A 21,082-nucleotide genomic window follows, 5' to 3' on the forward strand; every position below is an offset into this window, starting at 1 on the left:
GAATGATTTCCAGATCGAATAGTTTGGGACCAGTCAATTGCGCATACCCGGGGCGCCGCCGGTGGTGGGCGGTCAAGGCCGATGCACGATCGACCGTTTTGAAACAGATGCCAAGGGTGACCAACAAGTCACGGCCTTGGTTTGCAAATTCAGAAGCAGGTGAGCGACAAAATATCTGCCACAGTATCAAGACAGAAGTACCATCCTCCAATCACACAAGCTTCCTCGTTTCTCGAGTTCTGGAAGCTTTACCTAAACCTTGCATAACTACCATTAAATAATCAATCCGCTCGTCGATGAATGACAGCGTGCTGTTCTCGATTTTTAAAAGTCCTCTCTCTGAGCTTTCCTCTTGATCTCGATGAGTTCAGTCGTGAAGACTAGGTCAGCATTAGCGGGAATGACGGGTGGGAAGCCGCGTTCGCCTGAGGAAAGTGGGCAGAAATGAGAATCATGCCAAGAACGCGAGGGGAAAGGCGACATGCCATATGCCAATTTAGATGGGATGGTAAGGGTTCGCTTCTCCCCGACACACATGCTATTAATAAGTGCATCGTCAGCATACTCGGAAAACCAAAACTCAGTGAATTGGGCAGTGGTCATACTTGAGGAGCCCTTCGTCCCATCCTGGACACAATCGTTCGTGAGATCATTGACGCGCTAAATAATATGAACGAAGTGAAATTCACCTCGAATAACTCTCCCAGTGCCAACTAGATAGATGCAGGAAATAGTAAATTGAGGGCGAGGTGAGGAGAAAGTGCACATTTACTAACCGGGGAATTCTAAAGGTGACCCTCTGTCCAAGCTGCATTACGATGTTCAGAGCCCGTCTCCTTCGAAGCGACAAAGCTTACCTTGAGTCGAATTTCTTTCCACCCTCCAGGAGTGTCCCAGTCTGAAGTCATGCGTCAGTTACAAGCCAGGGCCGAAAGAGTAGAACAGAAGGCAAGATGCATAATGTCAAGAGGATGTGTTCACGTACGTAATGCACTGTGATGGAGTCCCCCTTGGAAGTTTTTTCAGTACACTCAGCTGGTAAATGCGTCACATCAATCTTGAGAGAAAAGTCTGATGCCGAAACTGCAACAGTTGAGAGAAACAAAGGAGCAAGGAGAGCTGTCCAATGCATTTTTCCTCCTTGGAAAAGGGTTGATGTGAATGCGAAGGTTTAACTCGTCAATTTAGATGAATCAATAATTACTAGAGTCAATTCATTCGTCACGCGAAGTTGTTTGCCTGAAAACCAGGTAGAAACAGCCTTGAACGTTCCAGGGACGCGAAAAGTGAATAACGAGAATAAAGATGCTGAGGCTAAAGATAGGTTTACAGAGGCCCATCACTGAGTTCTGACAGCAGAGGATACAATACCGGCAATTTCATTCAACAAGGTGCATGTTGCAGTATAATCTGGCTAGATTCAGCAGTGCATATATCATATGGCAGGTGAGGTCGGAACGTAGATTTGACCCTCACAAAACCCAACAAAATAAGCACAAGATATAGTGTCTCGAGTGGGTACATATAAGCCATAAGGATGGAGGGGGTGGACAAGGCATTGGAATCGGCTTAAATGTTGAGCTTCGTTCGGCGCCAGTGACGGCGTTTGGCGTTGTACTAATGGACGGATGGACTTGTCAGAAAATATTACAACGCAACGGCATAGTTTCGCCTACTTGAATTCTGTTCCCAGTCCTTAAGCGGATCCACTGAGGAATGGGTCTGATTCACCGGTACGAAATACGGTGAGCGAGAGCGCCAATTGATCGACGAACACAAGAAGCTCACCGATTCTGGCGCTGGGCCTTTGCGAGAGTGCGCTTCGTACGGAATGTCTTATTTGAAGGCTAAATAAGACCAAATAGTAAACGTTCAGAATAGCCATCTCACTGCGAGGGCCGTAGGTCCTGCTTACCATCTCTGAGACACGTTTTACTATGAATGAGGAAAAGTAGCCCTCTGTACAGTTCCAGTCACCTGATTCGGTGACTGCCGACCGTTCCTCTAAGCGCGTGGTTGCCAAGCCCGTATCTCAAGTGATGTGCCACCTATCACTGCTGAACCTTGGCCTTGGATATAGCCAACTCGAATCTAGGTTGTTCTCTCTTGTAGAGACGGTGACCGTTACTAGCCTGTTTGTTCGTCTGAACAAATCCTTTTACATCGCCCCAGAGGCCAAGTTACCATGCCGCAAGATCATCATGGAGATCTTAAAAGCATCAACCCCCATTCACATGCTTGCTTTCCGGTCGATGGTCGTTATGTCTCGGTGATCCCTGTGCCTCCTTCGTGGCCGCTTCACTATATAAGATGAGGTGCAGGGATGCTCTCTTCTGCTTTCCTTGTCCTGGAGGCCCTCCCGAGCGACTCTCTTTGCCTTTTCTTCTTCTGAGCCTGGAGCTCTGACCTTTCTCGTTATCCACCCTTGAGCTGGTTCTCTGTCTTATTCATTTATCATGCATTCTTTCAAATATATCGCTTTGGGGGCCTTCTTTGCCATCATGGGCGTAACTGCTGGCCCAGTTAGATTCGATAAACGGATTGCGCAGGTTATTGACCAGTCGGTTAGTTCTCCGTTTAAGCCATTGTCGCCCAGGTTTTGACGATCGTGTAGACGGCAAAATGGCAAACGGCTTGCGTAAGTTGCCCTGTTGGGACCCTCTGTTCCGTGTTTGGATCGTTCAATGCATTTTTAGCTTGCTGCAGGTGGAGGCACCAAGTGCAATCCCGTGGCTGTCGCTGCATTCGGCAACCTTCTTGCTGCAGCTGACGCTTGTGGGCAGCAAGGTTGGTATTTTTTGATGCTCAGTCTTCACCAGTGTTGGTTTATCCCTATTGATGCAGATGCTGCTGACAAAATGATCGACCTTGCCAAGACTCTTAAGAGTAATGCAAAGGCCATCAGTCTCGCACAAGTCTTCGCTCAACAACCTCGCAATTCGCCTGATTCCGTATCTGTGCCTTACTGCCAGAAGGCGCCGAGGAACAAAGAGCTAACTGGACTCTTCCAGTGTCAGTTCAAAGGTGTAAATCCAACCAAGTTTGTCGGGAACGTTCAGGTTGGGTCTCCTGGTACCATTCCCTTCGGTCATTCCAAACCACTCAGCCCACCAGGAAGCTGGTTTGTCTAGTCTTGACTTGTGAACGAGGGATAGGCTTGACATGCTCATCTCTTAGCCCTGCCCACCCTCAAGGTCCGATCGCTGATGGGTCGCAGCTTGTGGACCTCACTGCTGATCCAGGTTTGAAAAATATTCCTGCACTTGGTGGTAAGGCTACACGCAGAGCTGTCTCGTTCAAAAAACGTGAGCCTTGCTTTCGCTATCTTCTGCATCATTCGCTTGCTGATAGATGGTGCAGAGAACGGTATTGATGCCCAGAATCAAGCCGCCAAATTTGCGTCTCTCACTCCCGGCTCCCCGTGCACTGAAGGCGAGAACGCATGCGTGGATGGAAAATTTGCTCAATGTGTGAACAAGAAGTTTGTTCTTACTCAGTGTGGATCTGGGCTCCAGTGTGTGGTCCTTCCACTCGTCAACAAACCTGGCACTTCGGTCACTTGTTCTACCACCGCAGATAGAGACGCCAGGATTAAGACTGCACTCGCATCATGATCTTGATGTTCTCTGAAATGTAATTTATTCCTCTATGCAGTGTTCATATCCAGTATAACTTAATTAGTCCGACCACTAATGTGGAATACTGATCGAGCCATACATCACCATCCACTTGCTGGCGTTCCTTGCTTATATAGTACAGCCACTTCAAGTTCAAGCGCGACGAGCGACGGGCTGCATCCCAGTTGCTGGTCAGCGATAGTAGGCGTCAAGGCAGGGGCTCTTGAACAGGAGTTACGATCTATTCAGAGATCGACAGTTAGACATTGCAGTGAGTCTATGGGTGCGCTCGTACGTTCTCCCCCAGGAAAATACTTGGGAAGCCCTTTTATTCCTGCCCGGGCCCTCCGCTTCTCTTCTGTGCGCTGGCACTGTGTCTCTTTGCCAGCTTGTCATCCGGTTTCCCCCATTTTCTACTTAGCTTCTCTGTCTTGGTTTGGCGTCTCGTTCTTGACCTATCAACATGTATATCGTTCATCTGGATGTGATTTATGTTTACACGGTGTCGGGGTACTCCGATATGTTCCTTGCTCTGTGAGAGGGCAGTGGCGTACAGCTCATGGGCACCCAGTTAATCCGGACTGATCGACTATCACAGTGATCAGTTTCAAGTCCTGATCTTAAGCGAGATGCACGGCCTGTTGCTGCTAGGCACACTCTTCTGCCGAGATAGCAGCTATTTCTACTAAACTGTTGGAAGTGCCAACAGTAACACAGCATGTTGCCCAGAGGTCAAGCTGTCATGCTAAAAGATCATCATCACAAGAAGACCCTGTATCAATGAATGTGCTTGCTCTCCCGTCGATGGATGTTGAGCTCCGATGATCCCTACGCTCCTTCAAGACAGGAGCCCTTTCCTCTTTCTTTGTCCGGGAGACCTCGCTGTGCGATGGGGGTTTGGGTTTGGGTTGGGTTGGGACTCGTTCTTCTGTTGAGCCTGGACCCCTCATTTTATGTCATTCGTCCTTCTGGAGCACGTTCTCCGTCTCGCTCATCTCAGCACCATGCGTTCTTCCAAATTAAACATATTGGTGACATTTCGCAGATTGCTGAGCTGTCAGTTAGTCTCTCATCATCAGGCTCACACAAGTCTTCGCTCATCAACCTCCCGACTTACCCGATTCCATGTCTATTCCTTACTGCCAGAAAGCGCCCAGGAACAGAGGGTTGAATGGGCTTTTCTCGTGCTAGTTCCAAGGTGTAAATTCTCCGGGTTGGCTCTCCTGGCACTGTCCTGTTCAGTGGTTCAAATCCACTCAGCAAGTTGGCCTGTTTGATGTTTGATCAGATTCCCGTGCTGCTGCAGAGTCTCGTTTGAGAATCGTGGGGTTTTCTTTCGCTTTTCTCTGCAGGCCCCATTTGCCGATGGCCAACCTAGAGAACGACACCGATGCATCAGACTACGACTTCCCCTTCAACGACTTTCTGCTCCATGTGTTTACCTCATTCATCGTGAGAATTGTTTTTAGCTGAAGGGGAGGGTGGATGATTAATTAATTCGCTTAATATGTGCATGTGCACTGCGGCCCTAATGTGTGGTCTGGGATTCCGACCACTTTGTTCTACTGTCGCCGCATGTAGAAAAGGACTAACCTTGCACCACGGTCTTTAACTATCGATACTGCACGGACCCAGGCATTTCACGACTCAATCCAATATCCATCTCTGTTCATATTCCGCGTCGCAACATGCACATCAACCGTTTGAACAGCAATTTCGCCTCGTGAGCCCATAAATGGACTCGAGTTAGTCAGACGCTGATGTCTTAGGAGTATTTGGCAGTGAAAATACCTGCCTTTGTCACGTCGATACCCATTCTTTAGTGCAGTTCAAATGTGCTCACAGGGGTCCGACTGTCAGTGCAATTGCACTGGGGACTATCCATCGACGGTAGACATTGCGACGTGGTGCCTTTGTTACTGTAGAAGAACTCCCACGTCTTCGTTGGTGAATGCAAAATCTCGATGCTACGAGGATTTACCACTGTTTACAGCTGTTTGAACCTGCGTCTTCGGCTGAGTTTTCCAACAACTCGACTTGCCTCTTTTGGTAAAGGCAGGGACAAGATTTCCTTAATTGGAAGAATCGTTCTTCAACGCCTTTGAGTCGGACCTCACTACAGTGCTCTGCTCCGTTTCTTCATATTGAATTAGTATTCGAGCTAAATGCCTTTATCTTGCATACCTTAATGAGTGATGCTACTGATGACCACATGTTGCTCTCACGTCGTTGGGCGACCTCGTCATATGGACCTCTATTTAAGCCAGTGATGTTGCTGGGACTTGCGGTCCACGATCAGAGTCCCTCTCACCCTCCTCTAGGGATTTAAACGTTGCTCTCCTTCATATCTTAATAAATTTCGTCGAGCGTAATGATATTCCCCGCGAATCTGATATCCTGTGGGTTGCTTGTGCTATCCTGCTTTCAACTGGCTGCTATTGCTGGGCCCATCAATCATTTTGAGAGAAGTATTATGTAATTCTCACAAACTTTTAAACTCGTTAATCGCTGACGTTGTCTTGTAGCAACTCCGCTGGAACTCCTCGGTGAGTGGCGGCACATCCATTCGGAAATACTTCTGTAGCTGAAGATATATCCTTTTCAATAGTGCTATTAATTATGCTAAACGTATGTCTTACGTTAGTAGTCAACCGTTCACCTGAAGCTGATATTTCTTCCCCGTAGAAAATGCACTTCAAGCTCAAATGCTTAACGGAGCATTCCAGACCATTGATTCCCAGTATGTACCTTATTACCCTCACTCTCCTCGGACATTCCAATCACTAGGCTGTCCCCAGGACCGCATGCAACCGGCCTTCAACTGTTTGTGTCAATAACAATATCGCGCTCTGTTCCTCGCGAGATCTCTTTGACACGATAGTACCATGCACCCAAGGCACCAAGTGCTTTGCATTGCCCCTAAAGGATCCGTCCATCCTGGGGACTGAGATACTCTGTGTCACGCCGGACGAAGCAGCTCAGAGGTTCCAGGATGCACTCGCAGGCCAATGACGGGAATAGGTGGATGGCAGGACCTCCACCACAGCTGGGAACAAGATTTCATATTTGCATTTGGGACTTTTGTCTTTGCTGCTGTCTTTACGTGAACGTGTATAAATATGTATATTTTAATTTTTAATGTGCGTCCCTCGTCTTTCAGTGCGGCCGAATGTATTTCCCAGTGGCCACGGGCATCTCAACGATTTGGGCGCCATCCCTTGTGCCCGACCGATACATTGTCTGAATTCAAAAGCGGAAGTGGATATGCACATATCATCCCTACCACCATCCAGCAAAGTGGTTTCATTCGTCATACACCCCTAGCAGCGCAGGCGAGACCCGGCACCCAAACTGGCTAGTCGTAGACGGAGACAGAGCCCCTGGCCGATAGGTTGATAGAGTTGACAGTTCTGAGAACAGTCGAAGGGGTCTCGTGTAACAAAGCTTACCTCTCTCCGCTGGTGGAAGGTACTGAATCTTCCCTGGATGGGGTAGGCAAATTTGCTGGGGACGCAAGCTTGACGTAGATATCGCGTTGCGTACTCACGCGTGCCCTGACCGGCAAGCTCTGTGACCATTCGCGAGCCAGAATCGCAGGTGTGATATGGTCAGTAATGTGAGGTGCGTATATTATACCTTGAAGGACCGTAGGGATACAAGACAATGCGATAAAGAATAAAGATGCTCATGTCTTTAACCAGAAGAAGCCTTGACTATGACTTCCCTGCATTGGCAGTGGCAGCTTTAGCAGCGGCCAGCCTCTTCGATCGAATCGTAGGGGCGGGCCTTTCCTTTCCATCTTTGTCCTTGGTCCTCGAAGGGGCGGCGTTCGCCTTTGAGGGTCCATTTGGGAAGGCAGGGAGTTTTGATAAGTCGTCACCAGCAAAACCAGGTATTCGAATCTGATGGTGACGTTCTGCAGCACAAGGTAAGATTAGAACACCATGAAGGTAGTAGGAGGTGCCCACACCTAAATGTAACTGCAAATCTTTGACATCAAGAGAGTCGGACGAACGATGACGAGCTAACCGCGATGAGAAATTGGTAACAGAATCCAGGAATTCCGACGCAACATCCAAAAGGGCCTGATGTTGGGCAGACGATGCGATGCAACGAAATTTGAGTGATAGGCGCACTAGTGTGAGTAAAGAAAACATCACATACATCTTCTGCTTCTAAATCAAGGCGTGCGTACGGATCCACGCTTGCAACGAGGTCGCGAATTGCCTGGCGCATATGTTGCTCGGCTACTGCGTCTGTCTTCAAGCCCACGCCAATGATATTCGATGGAGTAGCAGTAGGGAGAGGGCCGGGGACACCTGGGTTTGCAGATGTTGATGTCGATCCAGAAGTGGGCGTGAATACCGTTGAAGTTGGTGTAAAAGCCGTGGTAGGGTAAGCCGCTGGGCGATTGCGATCAAGTTGGCGTAGAGCATGGGAATAGGTTGAGGCCGTCGGAAACGTCGCTCCAAAGCCATCGTTAATGCACTTACTAGCTGGGCGAGTGGGGGTGGGGACTGTTGGAGAATTAACAGTAGTACTTTTGGCAGCCATCGTTAGGATTTTGAATCACGTGATTTTGGCGAGGACGTTGGTCTGGAACCTGGTTGAGGATTTCTCCATTACTGTACCCACACGACCAATTACCGGCTTCTCCTTGTGACGTGTGACAAGCAACCGGAAGAGGTGGCAAGGTTGGTGTGACACCAGCCACAGTGGCGCTGGAAATGTCCAACTAGCAAATTATGCATTTTACATAGGGCTCCTAGCGGGATCGGATAACACTCGGATATCCGCAGATTTATCCGAAAATCCGCGGATGCGGATTTGGCTTTTGACAGGATAATATCCGCGGTTTCTAATCCGCGGATCTATTGTCGCTACTGTTCTAGATATCCCTCCTATGTTTCTATATTTTTTTCCAATTTTTTCAAGTCTTATTTGACCACCCAGGCCTGTTATTCCCAAATTAGGCATTTGACCTCCAAGTTTTCCACCATTCTCCCCATATTTCCATCAGTTCTCCACCAATATGGACAAATTTGGGATTGTTAGAAAGCTCTCGTCAAGGACAATTCTGACGAAATGCAACTTTGGAACATTTTATCTACAATCCGCGGATTTCTAACCGCCGGATACGGATTTTATTTCAGACCTCTAAAAATCCGCGGATTCTGATCCCGATCCGATCCGCTTAGGAGCCATAATTTTACACCAAAAAACTACTTCCTTGCAGACGGCTTTTGTTTTCATTGAATTTAATTCGATTTCACACAGCCACTTAGGCGCCAAAAAAAAAATGGTGTGACAAGGATCATTCAACCGGAACGTCAGTGTGATGCGTGACCGGTAATTGGTCGTGTGGGTACAGTATACCGCGTTGCAGTTCCACTCCAATATTTAGCGCCTCTGCCTCAGAATGAGTATCTCGATGCGCCCTCGATACCATCTGCAGTTCTATAGTCAAGCATATGAGATGGTGGAATCGAATGATCCATGCATGCTCGGCTACGGACGAGCCACTATTGCCAAGCGGATTCCATCTCGGAACCGTAAAAAACTCGGCATTACATATTAATAACGTAGAGTGCGAATCAGAGTGGAATCGTCATAACTCGGGGTTAAGGTCAGCATGATTTCTCCGAGGTTTAGCCGCAACTTACATTGCCTCCGAAATCTGTGACTGGGAAAGAATCTGAAAACCTTAAAAAGCGAGAAACAAGCTGAAACACAGCCGTAGGTTCGCCTGATCTTGTTCTCTTGCAAAGCCGAGAACTCAGCATGTCACCAGCTTTGTTGGACGATATCTTCCTCTTGATTAAACTCGTCCTATGGGCAAGCATAAGACTGCTACGTGGATTCATAACTGGGAAATTCATTCCCACCTCGATATTCCGATCCATATTTGTGAACGCATGGGACGTCAGCTTATTCTTGGTCAACCTCGTCTCGCCAGATCTTAAGCCCAATGAGGTGTACAAGCCAGGCATGCCAGGATACGGAGGTATTTGGCCACAGTACATCAAGCCCGATCCTCAGAAAGATTCTCGCAGCCCTTGCCCTGGGTTGAGTAAATGACTAACACCAATTGTCCTTGAATTTCAATGCATTACTCACTTGAATAACCGCAGATACTTTGGCTAATCACGGTATTTTGCCTCGGGATGGCAGGAACCTCACGGCCAACATGGTGGTTAAGGCTCTCTGTGACACCTGGAACGTCTCCAAGCCCATGGCGACAAACGGTCTAGACACTGTAACTTTAAGCCTGCTCAAACGCGACACTTTCGACTTGAGGTAAGCTGTACGGAATTAATAGAGCATAATTTGACGTAATCATCTATGGAACAGTGATCTCTTATGCCACAATATGGTCGAGCATGACGGAAGCTTGACTCGTGAGTCACCATCCCCTGGCAGCTGCAATATGAGCGCTTTCCGTTTCTGACATACGCCTTCCCATCAGGCGAAGATGCCTACTTTGAGCCTTACCAAGGTGTTCCTTCTGCATCCCTTATCAGCAAGCTCCTCGCCTTGGCCACGGGACCCGCGTCGCCAGAGAAACCAGAAGGTTACCTCACCCCTTCCGACATTTCACGCCACACATCCCTCCGTTGGTCTGAGTCCCAGCGCCGAAATCCACAATTCTACCTCAATGCAACGCACAAACTCTTCACGTGTCAAAATGGGGCACTGCTTCATGATATCTTTGGCGGTGACGTTAAAAGTTGCAGGGTCCTCTTGGAAGAAGAGCGAATTCCCAATGGCTTCGTTTCGTTGTAAGTCTTCGCTCGCTATTACTACCCGCATTCCTTAGGGTTGGCGAAGGAAGCTGATAAGTTATTTCCCGGATTCAGCACGAGGAGACGGATGGGAGCGACATGGACTGAAACCTACCTGCGCGTAGCTGAGATTGGTTTGGGTATATCTCAAATCCCATGATCCTAGACCTTTTTTCCATTTCCATCTTGAAGTCTCGATTTTCGTTTCATTGCAGTCTCAAATGAAGCTTGTTCATTCTATCTCACACAAATTGCAAAATAGTCATTTGTGCGTCGAGATTACTCTCCGTTGATTCCGCTGACCGAATATTAGTGGCGCTTGTGACATGAATGAGGATGACTGCTGATATGGTATATATATATGCATGTTGTAGATCGAATGATGCAAATCCCCGCGAACATTAATGCGCCAAAATCGAGCACAAAAAAAAAAGCCATGTGCTGTTTCGAGTTGATGGGGCTAAGGGTACATTCGCCTTTCAACCTTGATCGATTCCCCCCGACATCGACGCACTATACAACATAATATAGTTATTACTCACATCGAGTTGCTATCGAGTCCTCACTTACGCAAAATCATGTAAAGACCTTAATGACAATGCTCTCTTTCGATCGGTTGGTGTTAGTGCTGGTGATTCGTATGAGATTATGATCCAAGGGATTTTTTTGCCGAGCCCAAGCAAACGGGTGAGTTTCCCAACATACATATGTAACAAGAGAATAATTCCGGTGTGGTCCTCATACTTGGCTCCCCTGCATGATAGTTCGCCGGTGTCACTAACCCGTGATGGCGAGCGCTATGGGTGCGATGTGAGATATGTACATGATTATGAAGGACGACCCAGTCCTAAAGATAACAAGTCCTTAATTTGAGAACGCTCTGTTTTATCTATCGACATTGACGCTCTTAGTTTGGGAAGAAAAAGAGAGAGGTGGCAGAAAGGGAAACTAAAACGAAAACGAAAAAACTGCGGCACTCAGGATTCCCATGTAGTCCCCTACCATGGTACCAACTAAGCGGTACTCGGCTTAACTTCGCAGATCAGACGCGATGCGGTGCTTTCCGAGTCCTATGGCCACAGATGGCATGATCCGTATCCCCACGTCTGATGAATATTTATGCTGTTGATGGACAAAGGCGATTGAAAAGCATGTATATATATACATATAGGTCAACGGTTCTCTCTCTCCCCAGCTGCTCGTTCCAATTTTAACCCTCCTTCGTCTCAGCTGTCCCGAGGACCGCACCCACGCTCCATTGACGACGGACTGCCACAAGTGGCTTAGATATTCATCAGAGGTGGGAATATAGATCATGCTATCTGTGGCCATAGGACTCGGAAAGCACCGCATCCCGTCTGATCTGCGAAGTTAAGCCGAGTACCGCTCAGTTAGTACCATGGTAGATTCCCTCATGGGAATCCTGAGTGCCGCAGTTTTTTCGTTTTCATTTTAGTTTCCCTTTCTGCCGCCTCTCTCTTTTTCTTCCCAAATTAACGACTTGTACGAGCCAATCCGATTGGTCACCCACGCTATCTAATCACTGGTTACCCACTCGGCTGACACAATGCAGCCTCCCATGAATATTGTGAACTTGCACATCATTGGAGTCGTCTCCGCGATCGGAGATCGATTCTTCTAGTAACTGGATCCTTCCGTCCTGCTGTATGTTCCATTACCTCGCGCAAGTATTCTTCCGAACGGTATCATAGTCTTGTGAAGTCCGAGCACTGAAAGAGGCCTTCCCCCACTGTTTCACATTATCTTCACTCGCCTCACTCAGGCCTGGTGGCATCTATGTACTACACAACAAAGCATCACCGTATGTTCGCCCTGCATTGTACATGCAAAGCCAGTTCTTGAAATGCAATCCGTTCTTCAGTGCATGCATGCAGTGCAGGTTTTTTTTTTTTGCAAAGCAAGGCAAGCAATCTAGTATGACGAGATTTATTGGAGCGTGAAGGTGTAAAATGGTCACAGTGGGCAGTTTATCAATCTATTTTGAATGAGCTTGTTCTCGGTGGGGATCAAGCTTCCATTGTGGAGTTGGTGTTCGTGACCGTTTATGTTGATGATCGATGTGCCCAGTTCAATTTCATTATAATTATTAGGGAACTACATTCCACCGCTGGAATTCCATACATCAGAACAACGTCCAGAGGCTAAAGTCCGGGGTCGAAATGGAAGTGAAGGACGGATGAAAACCCGGGGGGGCTGCCACTTGGACTGACAGTGGTCTCAAACGGTGCAAGACGTAGTATTTTCAGACGTAAACATTGATTCCGTGATAAGTAATAGGCAAAGTGGATGTTGAGGAGGGCACTGACGCGTGGCCGTCCAATAGGTAGATGAGGCCGATGTGTAGGCAGCATGCAAGATTTGCGTCCGACGTGCGATGTCAAGCCGTCAAAGTCCACCTAAGGCGAGGCGACCAATCGGAGCGTAGCTCGCGCTTTTAGGATATGTAGAAGTTCAAATTTATCCGCGAACTCCCGCCTATTCAGTGCTACTTCAGGCAGGCGCAAGCGTTTCAATGGCTTTCCCCCGCACGGTCGTCTCCCTTCCGTCTGATGATCTGTTCAATGGGCAGCCTTCCCTCCAGCAAGCTTACGAGCGCCTCCGAACCTACGAGACCACGCATTCCACAAAGCCGCTTCCTGCTCGCTGGCTTGGCCATCTTTTGCGAGAAGTGCCCGTGAAAGATGCGCTTGCTAGAGAGATAACATCCTGTAAAGACGACACCGCTATCCAAGACTTATCGGATATATATAGAGATCTTCTCCTAAGGTTATGTGAGCTGAATCCTCAGCTGCACTGGCACAGCTCTTGACCCATGTGTTAGTTAAACCCCAGGAAGGGCCAACGCCTGATCCATCGGACCCCTCAAGTCGCCCCTCCGATGTAATAGTGACGAACGCAATTCTGCATGATCGCGTCCCTCAAGACCATGGCGCGGCAAAGTGTCTGGTAACGCAATTATTTCGGTCTTGTTGCAAATGTTGACACGATATACTACAGGCACTTAAGCGTGATGGCGGGCGCTCGATCAGTGGGCAGTACGACATTAGCATCGAAGATATACCAAAGGGATCCACGTGCACGTGGACCAATGCCGCGCACATCATCCCATTTGTCGTCAATTCTAATCGGGATCAAGAAAAGAATACAGGAAAGGGAAAGGAAACCGACCCCAACGTGCGCCTGCTTCCCACCAACATAAGTACATTGATAAATGCTATCATAACCATCTAGCTCAATTGGTCTGCTGGAGTACTGGCAGTATTAAGTCGCATTGGAGGCATTGTCCCCGAGGAGATTCGTGGAGAGAAAATCAACCGTCTATCAAACATCATCACGATGAACGCTGAACACCACATTGCATTCGATCGCCTGGCCTGGTGGCTGGAGCCAGCAAATAGTGGTGTAAGTATTTGCTGCCTGAGACCGTTCCATCTTACTCAATGTCTTGCACCCGCTCAGGAACCCAACCATTATGTTGTCCGCCGTATCCGCCCCAATCTTAGTCTCCTTCCGGTCGAGATTCGCTTTACTTCCACTGACCCTTGGCTGGAGCTTCCCGATCCTAAATTCATCGCTATCCATGCGGCTTGTTGCCGTGCAGCCCATCTTTCCGCGGCGGTGGAGGCTATTGACAAAATCTACGATGCATTTAATGAGACTCGTGTTCTGGCAGATAACGGCTCTTCTGCAGAGCTGCTAGAGTTTTCATTGTCAAAGCTTGTTGTATCCGCGAGCTGAATGTGCTCCTGCTAATCGCCAGAAATTGAACTGTGCATCCATCGAGCGTTGCGGGAGGTAAGGGAACTGCTCTAGAAAAGTCGTGACGGGCGCACGAACCTATAGATACAGCATACTCGAACTGTAAGATGAACTCGAATATTTCTTATTCAGTGCTCGCATAACCCGCGATCGCAGAAAAATGGCAACATCCATTGCATTGTCGTCATCTGTAGCTACCAAGTAGACCTGACTATACCCCAAGGCCATATCTTTTCATATCGCGTATAATAGGCCGCATTATAATATAACACATGAGTGGGGTGGCTAAAGAGTGGACACGCTGCCAACACGAAAATTAAATTTCATGGACGGCGGACGAGGATGGGCTAGAGCGCTCAAGTCGCAAGCATGAGTAAAGGTGAACGACATCTATACGTGATAGAACACAGCAGCACAAGTCACGTTAGAGCACACAGTGCGAGGTTGCTACAAAGATGACAGCCCCAACGGCAGCCAGTGTACTCCAATACTTGGACCTGCTTCCCCCCAAGAGGGCAACCGCAGCACCAGTAGTATCGCTGGGCGATACAGTAGACGTTCCAATCGTGGGTGTGGGCACCGAATTTCTACCGAGTTCACGGGCTGCTGAGGAGAGCTGCGCAAAGCCTACCGATGGAGGGTCGTACTTGAACACAGACATGACGTTCTTCTACGGAGTTGAACGCAACACCCATGAAATCAGCATTTCAGCCTCGCATCATAAACGAAGGAAGTAAAGTAGAGAGTAAACATACAAGGAATGTATCGCCGATGATCCAAGGGGGTGACGATCCAGTTGGATCGATCTCAAAAAAGGCACCGAGGCAGTCCGAGTTCGAAATTTGCTGCAGTTGGAAATCGGCGGGAGACATCGACCAATCCTTCCCACCTCCAAACGCAAACGTCACATTGACGGGCGTACTGCATGCTGCAGGAAACGTCAATTCCATAAAATCGTGAAAGGGGGGGGGGATGCTGAAGAGCGGGAACGCACGATAAATCCAATATCCTTGGTAAGAGTCCGATCCTCGGGTGGAACCCGGAATTTGGCTGAATATGTTTGCAATGTCGCTTGGCGGACCCCCGACGAGCGTTGTACCAGTGTCGATAGCCGCCGATACAGTTTTGTTCAAGACTGAATTTCCTTGCACCTTTATCGCTATGCACGAAGCATGATTATCATCAGCGAACAAGGAAGATGACTAGGACTATAGTCGAAGGCAGTCGAGGATGAATGAGAGATGACTCACAAGTGAGATCAATTAGCCAATACGTCGGATCCCCATTGATATTCGTGTACTCAATATCACCCGTGTACAGCGATGAATTCAAATAGCCCATAGTGAAAACACCCCCTGGTTCAAGCTTCTGCGCTGTGGGGTCATCCAGAAACCTAAAACACAACACACCCTATGTCATTCACGAAACAATAATCAGAATGGGAAAAAAAGTGAATTCACATACCTTGTAAGGACGAATGACATAAGGGGACTCGTCCAGCTTCCACCAGCCACTAGCGCCTGCCAAAATGGTGTACTTCCCGATGCAGCAAGTGACCTCCACGCAAGACCCATCAGTCCTGATATCGGACTAGATAGCAAGTCTTTCGAGATTTGGTTGCATAAAGCTGCAACAAATATCACAAGATATATTGTGAGATTCAACCCCCAAAAATGGCTGTCCAGGCACTCAGAAGATAACAAAACACCCACCAAAAACCTGCTTAGGGTTCGAGAAACCGGCCATTTGAACGCTGTCCTGAACAAGATGTCCCCTCGCAGCGCCCGATCCGTATGTAACGGAAAATGGGGTTGTAATGTTCTTCAATGTAGAAGAGTTCGAGGATGAAAATGTTGAGAGACCGTCGCAACCTATCTGACACTTCGAATCGGCTAGCCAAAGGTCACTGCTTCCACTAAGAAACCAACATGATGGGGTGTACAAGACATGTACGGGATTGCTCACGTATCAAGAATGACATTGTATGAGGCCGGTGGAGTACCAATCGCCACCGAACCAAAGTATGATGTATCTCGGTCCTATTCACACCAGAGGTGGTTACATTAGGATGGCTAGACATGGGACCAAAAGATCGGCGAAACGCACGATGTTGACAAGGAGATTCAAGCCTTCAGCACGCTTGGAAGTTGAACCATCCGAATGAGCCAAGCCATACTTGGATCTCAGTCGAGCGCCTTGTTCAGCAGCCCATGCCCCTACTTCGGGCTCCGCATTGAAACGTCTTGGTGCACGATGAGCAAGAGGTATAGTGAGTTCCCGTTGGACAGGACCATGTGTAGGATGACAAGTAATAGACGGGATAGATTCGAGCAAGAGCAAGCATGAGAGTAGTGACGATGACAAGGAGAGCGACGATAGGTAAAGCATAATCCACAAAGAGCAGACTGGCTGCGTTTCCCTCTTGGGCAGAGTCCAGTAGATCAAGTGCGGTATGCAATGCTAAGGGGTGGACCAGCGAAAGAGAGGGAGAGTGAATGATTTTTCCCAGACGTCATGGCTACATATAAAGGGAACGGCAGGTGTTTAAGTCTGAAATATTTCAGGGCAGGAGAACAACTGTGATAGGCAAAGGAGAAACAGGCCAAGACGCGACCGATGAATGCGTCGGTAATTCCCGGTGCAATCAGCGACAAAACAACGCTTGTGTTCAGCCGTTTCGGCTGCTTTTATAGCGCAATCATTCCAAACCCGACTTTAGAGTGGTTTTGGACACAGGGAGTGGAGGGATGTCCCTCTGATGATATTCGAATCTGTGTTCATTGGGTGTGAGAGACGCCCAAGCTTTTGCTCCAAGACAAACCAAGTGACGGCCTGAATGATCATTCGTCTCGGGGTCTTGGATTCATATGTTGTTAACTCCGTGCCATCCGGCTGTCAGCGACCAGCACGGCGGTGAAATCAGTTTCTCAGTTACCTTCTTCCTGGACCGGGGGCCATCGGACACTTATGTTACATGCAAAACGGCATGTCTCCTTTGCCACACAACGCACGAGAAGCCAGATGAGCTGTCGATGCATGGAAAGGGCGCCCCAAGACATCATCGTCTCGCCAATTAACGGAGCCCTATCGTTGCGTCTCAACTCTGACCCCGGAGAAACTAGCCGTTTTAACTCAGACGTGTGAATTTTCACTCATGCTCCAGCACTTTCCTTTCTTCTTGCCCTGGGCCGCTGCATCCTGTTTTGGATCGTTCCGTTAAGTGGCATCCTGCGTTGGTCTATCATCATAGCGTGGTTCCGCCGTGTCGGGGTTTGGCCCGGTCAGGCAGGCAGGTGATACCACTACCTCCTGTGATGTTATTAACCTGGTGGCAGGTGCACTCGGCAGGTCGAATTAACCTCCCATGATTTCGTCAACAACAATGCCCGGTCTATTCGGTCTAGTAGATCTGCCAATAGACAGTGGTCAATTATCAAGAGGCACGCGCGCAGTGGCCGCCCGACAAACTACCTATCGTCATCATCGTGATGGTTACTTGGAAAGCTTGACAATCAGGTTCCCGGTCCCCAATGAGGTTGGCTATCGCGGCTACCTTGTTGACAATAACTCGGAGGGTATCAGAGCATTAACAGCAGGTTCAGCAGGTTGTATATGGATAGTCTCGTACTTGTCACACATTCGCATGTGGTAGGGTCAGGTGGCAGTTATCGGTGCATCAAGCGGTGTCTTCATGCGTCTCGTTGTAGAACTTGATCCTTACCGCGTGCGCTGGTGGAACGCTTGACTGAGTATTCCGTTATTGTCGCTCGAAAAAAAGTTCCTAATTGAGTCCAGGCGGGCCTTGATTTGACGCACGTGTAGAAAATTTAGAAATTAAGAGTAAATGTTGAGGTGCTAGCGTGGACGGCTGAGGAAAAGGGCCTTCCCATCGCTCACATAGGGAGAAGAAGTTGCACATTTCAACAAATCCCACAAGCAGACCCGACGCCGCCAACGAATTTCGACCAACCATGCAGCCATCAGGTCTCAGGACATTGCGAAAAGAGCCAGGAAATGCAGCAGAGAGAAGTAAGGACGTTATCGTGGGCCCGCCTTAGTGATATAACGTGGCAGTACAGCTATCCCTACTAGTTACGTCGTAACGCGCATGAGGGGAGCATCAATGCAGGATGAGCTTGTCTTCATGCAGAAGTGGCTCAAAGAAGATGTAGCGTGTCGACAGCCCCGACTTGTGCCGAGACTTCTGAATTGAGGACACGACCCGGTAACATGCTAGTAGAGAGGAGTGGTGGGAAGGTGGTGAAAAAGAAGAAAAGGGGAAGTGGAAAGATTCAAGTAGAAGTGAGGTGCCCGATTGTTGGCAATGAAACCAACCCACAATCGGAGAACACACTCATGAAACACCTGAATAAAGAAACCAACACAGCATCGAAGCCAAAATCCAGAAAGGCAGTATATAGATAAAGGACCTTCACAAGTGGATCAACCGATGAAAAACAATCCAGGACCCCTGAGAACTCAAGGGAACTAGACCGGCATGGCTGTTCGAGCGCAGAAATGACAGCATCATAGAGCTGACAGCGGGTACCGTGCAGTAGAAAGGAGAGAGCGGACAAACTGAAGCGCATAGATCATCCGATGTAACCAATCCAGAACCCTCAATAACCCTCGGGAACCAGATCGACATGGCGGACTGAACGCAGGCCCAAACGCTGAAAAGACAGCTTGCGATAAGGCCGTAAGCGGGTACGGCACAAGGGGATACAACACCAGCACATCCAATGGACGCAAGTGACCAGTTAGTGGACTTGGCACACCAAACTGGCAAGGGTAGATGAGTGGAAGATCCCAGAAGAAAAACCGTGTGAATCCCAATCATTTGGTAAATGTGAAAGAAACAAACTGAATAAGTCGATCGCGCATGCAAGGGACAAGGAAACAGCATAATTCAGACATATATGAGCCAAAGCATTCAGCTGACGCAACGTTAAGAGTGAGGTCGATGCAATGTGATTTGACCCAGAGGACAATGCCCCCAGCCAATCCATTCCACGCCTGGAGGCCAACGCATACAGCGGTCACAATGCAAGAAAAGATGGCCCAAAGGCCAAAGCAATCAGGACTATGTAAGAAATGACGGTCCAGAGCGCAATGTGCCTAGCCAATCCGCTCAAACGACCGGAGGCTGTCATGTGCGGTGGACAAAATGTAAGAAATGAATGACCCAGAGGCTGATGCATTCGGCGGATTCGACTTCTTCTTCCGGAGATCCCTCGACCCGGATTGTATGAACTTTGCTGAAGTCGATGTATTTGTTGAGAAAAACCAGTTTCAAGCAAAATTCCTGGATCTTATTCTTTCACGTCGTCAAGGGAAGGTTACAGTAATTTCAGTGATGTTCTCCCATTTTGGTGCCGGCAAGGATAATATCGGCATTGTCAGAGTTTTCGAAAAAGTCCCACTTGAGCTCCCTCCTTGTTCATCTCCACCCGGCAAATTTAAGTTCAAAATGCTGACGAATGAAGGTCTGGAGGTCGGTGTGTACATTGGACCCGAAGTAAGGGCGGAGGCCAGTGTGCACAGTAGATTCAATGGAGGAACCTGAGCCCAGTCAGCGAACGCAATGTGTGAGCCTGGAGCCTGGAGGCATAGCAGTCACGATGTAAGTGCCTAGGGGGTCGTGCGTGCAACAGATGCGATGTGAAAAACCACGAGCCGGTGTGCAGACAGTTGAAGAACAACAACCCCAGTGCATGCCTGTCAAGAAACGAGGGACTCAGTTCGCCGAAATCCATATTGAACCTGATGAGTCGAAGGATGGGAGTAACCAAGGTTCTAGGATTTGTGGACCTCGGCCAGAGAGTCATCGTGCAGAAGTAGGTGCAGATCTATTAGTTTATCTGAAGCAAAAACAGATGATGTACTCAGCGATAAATAAGCGTTTCGCCTGTTACACTTGAGCCACCCTGTCTGGGAAAGCTGGTTTGGACAAAACTCAGTTCGCTGAGGACCAGTATTGAGCGATTGCGTGCAGCAGACACAGGGCATGGTGGCCAATGAAGGCGCAAAGTCCAAGGCCTAGCTGTCGTGTGCAGCAGACACAAGGCATAGAGGCCAGATGAAGGCATAGAGCCGAAGGTCAAGCCGTTGTATGCAGCGGACACAAGGCATAGAGGCCAATGAAGGCTCGAAGTCGAAGGTTAAGCCGTTGCGTGCAGCGGACACAAGGCATAGAGGCCAGTGTAGGCACGAAGCCAAAGAATATGCCGTTGCGTGCAGCGGACACAAGGCATGGACATCGATGAAGGCACGGAGCCGAAGGCCAAGCCGTTGCGTGCATAAGACGCAAGGCATGCAGGCCGATGCGCAACAGAAAGCGCGAAGGCACGGAGGCCGAAGCGTCCAGCAGGACGCGAGTGAAAGGCCAAGGCCGTTGCGTGCAGCGGACACAAGGCACCGAGGCCGATGAAAAACAGTGGGCAAGAAGGCACGAAGCCTAAGCATCCAGTTGGACACGAGCAAATGAAACAGCAAACTAAGAGTAAGAAAGGACAAAGAAAGAGAGAACACGGCTCGTTTGAATCATAAGAGCAACATAGCCAAAATGAAAAATAAGAGTAAACCACAAACTGGTATGCGTTAGGTCAAGGACAGTCTGCCCTACCGAGTTGAAAACTTCAACGGACAGGCCACAAATGAACAAAGATCATAAATGGGTTGACGCGCAGTACGGACGCAAAGAAAGGAGCAGGTGAAGGCAGTCATAAGAAAAAAGTGGGCACGGACGCCAAAGCGCCCAACAAGCGCACCACAAGAAAAGAAGGCACAAAGCCAATCCTCTCAGCGGGTACAAAGGATGAAATAAAAGGTACAGATGCAGAATCGAACCAGGAGCTCAGAAACCTCTCGTCCAATAATCAAAACCACACTGCCAATATATAG

At 48.6% G+C, this 21,082-nt stretch overlaps 10 protein-coding genes across 10 annotated transcripts; 5 read left to right on the forward strand and 5 right to left on the reverse strand.

Moving 5' to 3' along the window:
- Nucleotides 1-257: 257 nt before the first annotated feature.
- On the reverse strand, nucleotides 258-1,138 carry EI90DRAFT_3055814 (uncharacterized protein). Its single transcript, XM_039060176.1, has 7 exons — nucleotides 986-1,138; nucleotides 858-898; nucleotides 777-808; nucleotides 690-713; nucleotides 606-627; nucleotides 486-538; nucleotides 258-425 (listed from the first exon to the last, which is right to left on the reverse strand). The coding sequence occupies exons 1-7, from the start codon at nucleotides 1,130-1,132 to the stop codon at nucleotides 325-327; spliced, it is 420 nt and encodes a 139-aa protein (XP_038916448.1). The 5' UTR covers nucleotides 1,133-1,138; the 3' UTR covers nucleotides 258-324.
- A 431-nt stretch (nucleotides 1,139-1,569) lies between these two features.
- Nucleotides 1,570-1,847, reverse strand: EI90DRAFT_2919197 (60S ribosomal protein L39; the record flags this gene model as incomplete). Its single annotated transcript, XM_039054698.1, has 3 exons — nucleotides 1,570-1,617; nucleotides 1,677-1,722; nucleotides 1,789-1,847. Coding segments are annotated over 3 exons (153 nt in total), but the record flags the coding sequence as incomplete, so codon positions are not given.
- Nucleotides 1,848-2,365: 518 nt separating this feature from the next.
- On the forward strand, nucleotides 2,366-3,733 carry EI90DRAFT_898846 (proline-rich protein). Its single transcript, XM_039068209.1, has 6 exons — nucleotides 2,366-2,564; nucleotides 2,615-2,638; nucleotides 2,697-2,787; nucleotides 2,845-3,121; nucleotides 3,178-3,305; nucleotides 3,361-3,733. Exons 1-6 carry the CDS (start codon nucleotides 2,457-2,459, stop codon nucleotides 3,612-3,614), a joined length of 882 nt encoding a protein of 293 aa, XP_038916450.1. The 5' UTR covers nucleotides 2,366-2,456; the 3' UTR covers nucleotides 3,615-3,733.
- Nucleotides 3,734-5,696: 1,963 nt separating this feature from the next.
- Nucleotides 5,697-6,813, forward strand: EI90DRAFT_3055820 (uncharacterized protein). The gene is made up of 5 exons (XM_039060177.1): nucleotides 5,697-6,092; nucleotides 6,143-6,163; nucleotides 6,226-6,245; nucleotides 6,303-6,357; nucleotides 6,416-6,813. The coding sequence occupies exons 1-5, from the start codon at nucleotides 5,989-5,991 to the stop codon at nucleotides 6,627-6,629; spliced, it is 414 nt and encodes a 137-aa protein (XP_038916451.1). The 5' UTR covers nucleotides 5,697-5,988; the 3' UTR covers nucleotides 6,630-6,813.
- A 383-nt stretch (nucleotides 6,814-7,196) lies between these two features.
- On the reverse strand, nucleotides 7,197-8,143 carry EI90DRAFT_3055821 (transcription initiation factor TFIID subunit A-domain-containing protein). Its single transcript, XM_039060178.1, has 3 exons — nucleotides 7,782-8,143; nucleotides 7,588-7,702; nucleotides 7,197-7,533 (listed from the first exon to the last, which is right to left on the reverse strand). Exons 1-3 carry the CDS (start codon nucleotides 7,851-7,853, stop codon nucleotides 7,331-7,333), a joined length of 390 nt encoding a protein of 129 aa, XP_038916452.1. The 5' UTR covers nucleotides 7,854-8,143; the 3' UTR covers nucleotides 7,197-7,330.
- A 1,072-nt stretch (nucleotides 8,144-9,215) lies between these two features.
- EI90DRAFT_3055827 (putative chloroperoxidase) lies at nucleotides 9,216-10,944 on the forward strand. Its single transcript, XM_039060179.1, has 6 exons — nucleotides 9,216-9,243; nucleotides 9,311-9,687; nucleotides 9,749-9,914; nucleotides 9,969-10,015; nucleotides 10,084-10,396; nucleotides 10,475-10,944. The coding sequence occupies exons 2-6, from the start codon at nucleotides 9,399-9,401 to the stop codon at nucleotides 10,557-10,559; spliced, it is 900 nt and encodes a 299-aa protein (XP_038916453.1). The 5' UTR covers nucleotides 9,216-9,243; nucleotides 9,311-9,398; the 3' UTR covers nucleotides 10,560-10,944.
- Nucleotides 10,945-12,751: 1,807 nt separating this feature from the next.
- On the forward strand, nucleotides 12,752-14,261 carry EI90DRAFT_3055831 (uncharacterized protein). The gene is made up of 5 exons (XM_039060180.1): nucleotides 12,752-13,191; nucleotides 13,242-13,366; nucleotides 13,418-13,594; nucleotides 13,652-13,822; nucleotides 13,880-14,261. Exons 1-5 carry the CDS (start codon nucleotides 12,933-12,935, stop codon nucleotides 14,156-14,158), a joined length of 1,011 nt encoding a protein of 336 aa, XP_038916454.1. The 5' UTR covers nucleotides 12,752-12,932; the 3' UTR covers nucleotides 14,159-14,261.
- A 95-nt stretch (nucleotides 14,262-14,356) lies between these two features.
- EI90DRAFT_3055833 (acid protease) lies at nucleotides 14,357-16,830 on the reverse strand. Its single transcript, XM_039060181.1, has 8 exons — nucleotides 16,286-16,830; nucleotides 16,145-16,218; nucleotides 15,892-16,094; nucleotides 15,644-15,806; nucleotides 15,430-15,572; nucleotides 15,174-15,338; nucleotides 14,935-15,107; nucleotides 14,357-14,849 (listed from the first exon to the last, which is right to left on the reverse strand). The coding sequence occupies exons 1-8, from the start codon at nucleotides 16,565-16,567 to the stop codon at nucleotides 14,604-14,606; spliced, it is 1,449 nt and encodes a 482-aa protein (XP_038916455.1). The 5' UTR covers nucleotides 16,568-16,830; the 3' UTR covers nucleotides 14,357-14,603.
- Nucleotides 16,831-16,848: 18 nt separating this feature from the next.
- Nucleotides 16,849-18,010, forward strand: EI90DRAFT_3055838 (uncharacterized protein). The gene is given in 6 exon segments (XM_039060182.1): nucleotides 16,849-16,965; nucleotides 17,079-17,273; nucleotides 17,343-17,449; nucleotides 17,473-17,495; nucleotides 17,515-17,778; nucleotides 17,804-18,010. 5 exon segments carry the CDS (start codon nucleotides 16,938-16,940, stop codon nucleotides 17,666-17,668), a joined length of 507 nt encoding a protein of 168 aa, XP_038916456.1. The 5' UTR covers nucleotides 16,849-16,937; the 3' UTR covers nucleotides 17,669-17,778; nucleotides 17,804-18,010.
- A 371-nt stretch (nucleotides 18,011-18,381) lies between these two features.
- EI90DRAFT_899535 (uncharacterized protein) lies at nucleotides 18,382-19,220 on the reverse strand. Its single transcript, XM_039068211.1, has one exon. The coding sequence runs from the start codon at nucleotides 19,083-19,085 to the stop codon at nucleotides 18,612-18,614; it is 474 nt and encodes a 157-aa protein (XP_038916457.1). The 5' UTR covers nucleotides 19,086-19,220; the 3' UTR covers nucleotides 18,382-18,611.
- Nucleotides 19,221-21,082: the final 1,862 nt, after the last annotated feature.

Source organism: Cantharellus anzutake, assembly GCF_015039405.1.
Source record: "Cantharellus anzutake strain C23 chromosome Unknown EI90scaffold_21, whole genome shotgun sequence".
Taxonomy (NCBI): Eukaryota; Fungi; Basidiomycota; class Agaricomycetes; order Cantharellales; family Hydnaceae; genus Cantharellus; species Cantharellus anzutake.